Here is a 7,423-nt window from a genome sequence, read left to right as displayed (position 1 = left end):
TGTTGTAGGAGACCCATTCAGACTACTCTAACAAAACACCATAGATAAGAACACAAGTTTCACAATAATAATAAGCAAATAAACCAAGTTTTCTTTTTTCCCCTTAAACCCACACATTTATCTCCCACAGTCCTAGAAATTAGGTACTCCAAAATACAGGCTCCTGAGATCCGGTGTCTGGTGAGGGCCACTTCCTGGCTTATAGATGGCGCTGTCTAGCTAAGTCTGACATCTTGAAGGAAGGAGGACTCTCCATGGGACCCCAGTCATAAGTAAGAATTCCAATCCTATTTTGTTGTTATGTTTTCTCTGTGTAGCTCTGACTGTCCTGGAACTTGCTCTGTAGACCAGGCTGACCTTGAACTCATAGAGATACACCTACCTCTACTGGGATTACAGACATGCACCACCACCACCACCCAGCTCTCTTATTTTTTTCTAAATTAATACAAATTATGTTTTGTTGCAAATTTCTAAAAACCATGGGAAATTTTTTAATGTAATATAATCTAACTACCCAAAATTCTATTTATAATTTTGAAGTTATTATATCTAATTTAATACCTGAGGCTTCTAAAGCACATGGGAATAACTGAGACTCATTAATTAGAGTTTCTATGGGTCAAATCAAAGCATAAAGGTATAGAGAAGTCATTCATATACATTCAAACCATACACACTCTGTGTAGATCACCAGTGAGAGGTTTGGGAGCGATTCACAGCACTCGTGCAAGCACATGCACACCCACGAACGTGCACACACCGCGCGCGAGCACACACACATACACACTAAACGTAGTTTAAAAATTAGAAGATGAGAATGTAAGATGTAGGCCTAAACTGGCTCTTGGAGATGATTGTTTTCTATTCTAGTGTCCTCAGAAGGACACAGACCCTATAGAAACTGTAGGTCTATTGAAGTCACATGCTTCCTGCTTCTCTCTGACCTTGTGTATGATGGCACTATTTTCTCAAATGTGCTTGCGTGTCTTTGCACCGATAGTGATATCTGGGCCCCTTTTCACCTGAGGAAGCCACAGATAGTCTTCTACAAGACACTTTCACTCTTGTGCTGGATCTGGGGCCCCACCTACTGGTTATTGGGGAGGGAAACTTGGTACTAGGTTGAAGATCAAGTTGCAGAAGTCCTTTATTGTCATTTCTGGCTGTGAGCCAGCTGAATCTTTGTGGGTATTTTCTTCATAGGACATTTGAAAAGACCTAGGAGTCACAGTTGACTTAACCATTTGTGATGGTCTCGTGGCAATGGGCAGAAAACTAAAAAACTAACTCCAAATAAAACCATTTAATCCTGGAGAGACCCAACCCCAAACTGCATTACAGGGGATGAAATAAACCAACCTAATATCGTCGTCGTCGTCGTCTTTTTGTTTATTTGTTTTTGTTTGAGACAGGTCTCACTGTGTAGCTCTGGCTGGTCTGGAATTTACTATGTAAACCAGGCTGGCCTGGAACTCACAGAGATCCATTTGCCTTTGTCTTCCGGGTGCTGGAATTAAAGGCGTGTTCCACCATACTTGGCCTAACATCATTGCATTGATGGTTGAAACACATTCTTTTCAGGGAGTTGCTGGGGTTCACCATCCAGTCTGCCCACCTAATCGGTGAGCTCCAGGCTAATGAGAGAGGAAGCACAGTTCTTGAGAGTAATACCAGAGGTTACCCTCTGACCTTTACACACACACACACACACACACACACACACACACACATACACACACACCCAAACACACACACACATGCATGTGTGCACACAGTGTGTGTGTGCGTTCATTACTACACATGCGTTTGAGGGGACAGGAGCACACAGCGTATTAAAGCAGCCAAAAGCAACGCTGTGACCAGGAAGCATTTGCCAGGTCAGGGACCTGTGAGACTGAAGGCCAAGAGTGACAACTTGCCTCAGGAGAAAGCAAGTGAGTGCATCTCATTCAGGGTAACTAGGACTGTGGTAGGACCTGGGAGTGTGTGGGACAGGCCTGTAGACAACAAGAAAACACTCAGGGGTTCCACTCAGTATTTGATAGTACAGGGTCTGGGAGAGGCAGAGCTCATCTAGATGACCTACAGGGCAGATCAGAAACTTTCAAAACAGCACAGAACACCAACTAGCCTTTGTTCTGGCTCCTTTTAGAGCCTCGCTGCTCCAAGAAAGCCTCTCATACAGGTCAGCAAGCCTCCTGGTGCTAGTCATCTGGTGTCTTCTCTAGTGCTCGTAGGTGGAAGCAGCTGTGACAGTTACCTGGGTAACAGGTTAGCAGGGGCCTGGGGAGCTTGAAGGGTCTGCCCATGCGTGGGTTTTGTGGCCTGGATCTGGAGGCTGGGGGGGTGTGTAGGAGAAGAGAACATTCCCTGGGGGTCCTCTACACTGGGGCAGCACGGCACACACCATTGCACGGAGGTTGTGTTAAGTACCTGACCCCGTGCACCTTCAGACTTTCTGAACAACTCCGGCCCAAGCATCCTTATTTCTCCTTTCCAAAAAAAGATTTTGTTACTTTCCCCCAAATCACCCAGCAGGCACCTAGGAAGCCAGGATTCAAACCCAGGCCTGGGTTTAAGACACACTGAGGAAACCTTGGGATGGAGGGATGGAGGGACGGAGGGGTGGAGGGAGAGGTCCAGGGCAGCTAGGGCTACCCATAGCATGTCCCAGGGCATTCCAGAACATCCTAAGGGAACTTTCCCCATTCTGAGGAGGAGGGGTGTGACTTGGAGACCCGAGTCAGAAGCTACAGCCAGTATATGAAACACTTTGGGAGGAATCCCTGGCCTAGCTCTACTCTGAGACTCCTTCCTTGGGTCTCCAAGGGCAGGGGAGAATCCATCCCATACACTGCAGCTGTCTATGACTGGCTGTGCCCATGAAACCGCTTAGCTCCTCTGAGCTCTCCATCTCTGGCCAGCAGTCACAAACTCTGTGCACAGACAGGCAGGCCATCCATCTGGAGACTCCTCCAGCACCTGTCCCAGACTCTCGCGTCCTGTGGTGTCTGTTACAGAGCTCTGGCATCAACAGGTTTAGCCAATAGGTGGAGAAATTTCCCTAGCATTTGCAGTGAGATAGAGCAGGGTGGCTTACTTTTATATAAATAAGTTCAAAGACACAAGCACGTACAAGAAGGGACTTGCTGTGCGGTGAACTCTTCAAAGGCAGGGACTGTCTTGCTGCCCTCCAGCTGTCCCTGTCAACATGAAACCCTGTCTCCGGGCACACAGTGCCACAAAAGCTGTTTGGACTTGTCTGGTGCTCTGAACTTTGACTAGAAACTCGAGGGCATTTGCTAACCGCTTGGTGGCTAAATGTCTGTAAGTGGGGCGTGTGTTGTGTTGTTTTGCTTTCTGATAGAGTGACAGTCCATTCTGTCGCTCACCAACCCCTGAGCTTCCAGCAAGTTCATTGCCTCCCATCCCCACAGTGTCACCCAGTCTCTACCAGATGCTGCCCTGCTTTGACTAGCTTTGTTCTCCTCCCCACCTCAGGCGGGCTCCCAAGGAATCACACAGCAACCGGATGGAGCTAATTTCTCAGTAGCTTTATTGAGTAGCGAGATGAGGCATCATCTTCTGCGGGACACGTGTCCTCAAGCATGTACAAGGAGTGCTTCGGGACAGATTGGCAGACAGGTGGTGGGGCAGGGCAGGTGTCTGCCGCTCTGACGGGTTGAGGGCACCAGGGACAGCTCAGCTCTCCACGGGGTTGGGCTGCATCTGCTCCTGGACTTGCTCGGGGAGGGGGAGGGCCAGGGGCTGGTCTGGGCTCTCCTTCTTCCCTAGGCTGCCCATAAAGGAGCTGACTTTTTCCCTCAGGTTCTTCTCCAGGAAGCTCAAGTGGCCTTGCACGTCCCCCGGATTGGAGCCCAGCTGCTGCCTGAACTGCTCCATCTGCTGCACCAGAGCCTTGTTGAACATCTCCCCCAAGGGCTCCACGGTGCGCCGGAACTCCTCCACCTGCTGGTCCAGCTGGCTGTTCAGGTCTTCCAGAGACTTCTGCAGCCCCTCGGTGTTGCCTCTCAGCTTGCTGTGCACGTCTTCCACCAGCGGGGCCAGTTTCTTCTGCAGCTGGTCGACCTTGGCGGAGACCTTGGTCTGAAGCTCCTCGGCGTTCTTCTTCATCTGGAAGGCCAGGCCCTCCAGCTGGTGGTTGAGTTTCTCCTGCGCACCTTCCGCGAGAGGGGCCAGGCTGCTGCGCAGATCCTCCAGGTTCTGGTCGATGGTGGCCTTCAGCTCGGTCACACGGGGGGTCAGGTGCCCCTTGAGCTCTTCCACATTCTGGTTAAACTTGTCCTTGAACTCGTTGGCATAGGGTGTCATTGAGGCCTGCAGGTTGTCCATGTTCTCCTGGACTGTGGTCTGCATGCGCTGCATGTAGGGGGTCAGCTGGTCCTTCAGTTCCTGGACCTGTGTGTTGACCTTGGCTTGCAGCCCTGTAGCATAGGGCATCAGGTGCTGCTGCAGCTTCTGCACGCTGTCCCCGAATGTCTGGCTCACTGTGTTGGCGTGGGGCATCATGCGGGTACGCAGGTCCTCTAGCTCCCTTTGAATCTCTTCCTTTACCTTTACTGCATCCTTGGTCAGGCGCTCGTTCATTTCTATGGCAAAGGGCAGCAGCTTCTTCTGCAGGTCATCTGCATATGTATTCATGTCCCCAAGTTTGTCCTGGAAGAGGGTGCTTCGGGGAAATGGTGGGGAGAATCGCCATTACACTTGGCATCAGAGACACTTGTAGCACACTCAGCTTTACAAACCTGCCTACGTCAGGAGTGTGTCTGTGGGAACCGAGACCTCCATCTCGTCCCTTTGGCCCTTCCTGGGGTGGGCCATGCTTTCAGGAAATCTACTAGGATTTATGTTACTTTGGGTTTTTATCTGCGAGGTTCCGGCTGAGCCTCAGCACCCTTATCTACCCATCATGTGACTCTTTTCCTTGTGGGTAAAGACTAGGACTGGACTTTAGCTCCCCCCTCCCCAAGCCCGGGGTCACATTGTGCAACTGTACGTCTTCCAGTGGCACAGGGTCTGATGTCCTTGCATGTGCTCGGAGGATCCCCAGACATCTTAACCTCCCTTCCTCTGATTGTGCAGGCACCTGTGCTTCTGGAAATCCCACTTCGTGGGATGTTGTCTCCTTTCTCTTTCTACCACAGACTTATAATGGGATTTGCCTATTTACCAAACTCTACACGAAAATAGGAAGAGACTACAGGATGGATCCCTGGGTTCAACTTCCCTGTGTACAGGAAGGGTCCAGATCCAGAGAAGCCAGATTCCCCTACTGAGGAAGGAAGGATCCTGAGTGCTGGTGTCCCATCTCTAAAGTCAGCTTTGGCTTCAGGAAAGCCTAGCTCTGCAGACCAAGCCCACTTACTTGAGCTGCTGGGTGATGTCTGACTTCTGGACTTGCTCCATAGCCTCCTTGGCGTTGTTGCTCAGCTGAGTGAAGAATTGCCACATCACAGTGGAAACCTGGTCCGCACTGACCTCAGCCCGGGTGCCTGGGCAGAGAACAGCAAGCAAGTCATGAACACGCACCTCTCTCCTGGCCCCTCAGCCTCAGCTATCAGCTCGATGATGCCGGAGTTGGGATAGCGCAACCCATTTCTCCGTCTCTGGGATAGCTCAGGGAGCACAGGAGCCAACAAAGGCAAACCCAAGGCCATCCTGAGTTGCCCACTAGTTCTAAAGCCGGCTTTCCATGCTGCCTTTCATATGTGGCAACAGCTGGAGAGCTGTGTCTACTTACTGGTGATAGCCACCAGGGCCAGGGTCACCACCACAGCCTTCAGGAACATCCTGGGCTCCTCACTGGGCTGCGACAGTCTCGGCTACACTGGATGCTTCCTGGAGTGAGAAGAAACGGTTCGCCTGTGTCGCTGTGGAACTGAGTGCAGGCAGAGCCAGCCCCACATTTAAAGCCCCTCCAGCTCCGTCTCCCCGCCTCCTCCCCAGTGTGACTCCACGTTGGAAGGTGACACACTCCCAGAAGTCTTCTTGGACTTTGGTGACCCTAAGACAACGTGGAAGCTGACGGCACACAGGCAGCAGGGGAAACAGCTTTGTTGGGCTGGCCCCACCCTGTACAGGAGGCTGGGACAGGTAGCCGGGATCTCCAGGAGGAACCAGCCTGGCAGTCAAGGGGAGTCCCTGAGGAGTACTAGGGCCTCGGGGCCCTGCTGGCAGCCCTGGGTCTGTGCCAGGCTGGGGGAACAAACTCCAGGTCTCCTCTACCTCAGTGAGACAGCCCCATCTCTGACAGCTGTCACCAACCCAAACTGTCTCAGAATGCCAGCACCAGGCCCATTCTGGGCTGCATCAAGCAGTGAGCTGCAGCTTAGGTGTCTGGGACCACTCTTGGGCAGGGAAGGATCAGAACCCGGGATTGAAGAGGCTAATCATAAGTGTGCTTTATGTCTCCTGCCTGTCAAGCTGAGTCGCCTCAGTCTAGTTATCTGAAGTCCCAAGCCTCAGTTTCTCCTTTGTATAATTTGTTACATTAAGTTATACAGTCCCTGTGAGATGGGCAGGGTAACCAAGAGTAAGTGCTGGAATAGTAACAAGGACTTTACCTGTGGATCAGAGCTAGGAAGATAGGAGAGAACGGCAGAGGGAGGTCTTTTCCTCAGAGGGTCACCAAGTGGGCTAAAGGTACCACTGAGAGAGTGAGACTGGCTGAGGCTTGATTGCTACCCACTGTCCCCAGTCACAGGCACGAGCCATGCGGAATGGCCACCCTCTCTCTGATAGAAGGTGACAGGCACAGCTGGGGAAAGTGAGTTTTTGATCTCCTACCAAGATTCCAAATGTGTCCACACATTCAGTTGCAGAAGACATCCAGAGAAAAGGTGCCAGACTATGGCCAGTGCGGGGCCTCTGTGGACCACATCAGGGACGTATGATGATGCCCATCATATTGTCCCATTCACTGCCATCCACAAGATATTTGTGAAACAAGAGCCATCAGAATAGACCACAATTGTGCCAGGTCTGATTTGTTGTGTTGCCATCCTTTCTTATTTTTATTTTTGGGTTTTTTTTTGAAACAGGTTTTCTTCTGTGAATTCAACGCTATGTAGGCAGAGACCATGTTATGCTCTTGTTTTTATTCGTTTGATTGTTCTTATATGACCCTGACTGTCCTGGAACTCACTTTGTAGACCAGGCTGACCTCGAACTTACAGAGATCTGCCTGCCTCAGCCTCCCAAGTTCTGGGAATAAAGACGTGCACCACCACTGTCTGGTCACCATCCATTTTTTTAATGTGCCCAAATTGGCTTGTCTCATGGACTGAAGACAGCTAGGTTCCCTCTATACTGCAATGCCCCACATGGTGTCCCCAAGTAGCCAGGAGTGAGGCTTTTTAAAACTTAACTTGTTTATTTACTAATATTTGGTGAGGTAGGT

The 7,423-nt window shown here is 50.7% G+C and overlaps 1 protein-coding gene across 1 annotated transcript; it reads right to left on the bottom strand.

The window, feature by feature from the left end:
* Positions 1 to 3,542: 3,542 nt before the first annotated feature.
* Positions 3,543 to 5,920, bottom strand: Apoa4 (apolipoprotein A4). Its single transcript, XM_005069280.4, has 3 exons — positions 5,765 to 5,920; positions 5,390 to 5,516; positions 3,543 to 4,693 (listed from the first exon to the last, which is right to left on the bottom strand). The coding sequence occupies exons 1-3, from the start codon at positions 5,811 to 5,813 to the stop codon at positions 3,706 to 3,708; spliced, it is 1,164 nt and encodes a 387-aa protein (XP_005069337.2). The 5' UTR covers positions 5,814 to 5,920; the 3' UTR covers positions 3,543 to 3,705.
* Positions 5,921 to 7,423: the final 1,503 nt, after the last annotated feature.

This window comes from Mesocricetus auratus, unplaced genomic scaffold (genome assembly GCF_017639785.1).
Source record: "Mesocricetus auratus isolate SY011 unplaced genomic scaffold, BCM_Maur_2.0 Super-Scaffold_100022, whole genome shotgun sequence".
Lineage (NCBI taxonomy): Eukaryota > Metazoa > Chordata > Mammalia > Rodentia > Cricetidae > Mesocricetus > Mesocricetus auratus.
The sequence above is the reverse complement of the archived record's forward strand: the minus strand, read 5'-3'. Positions and strand labels throughout refer to the sequence as shown.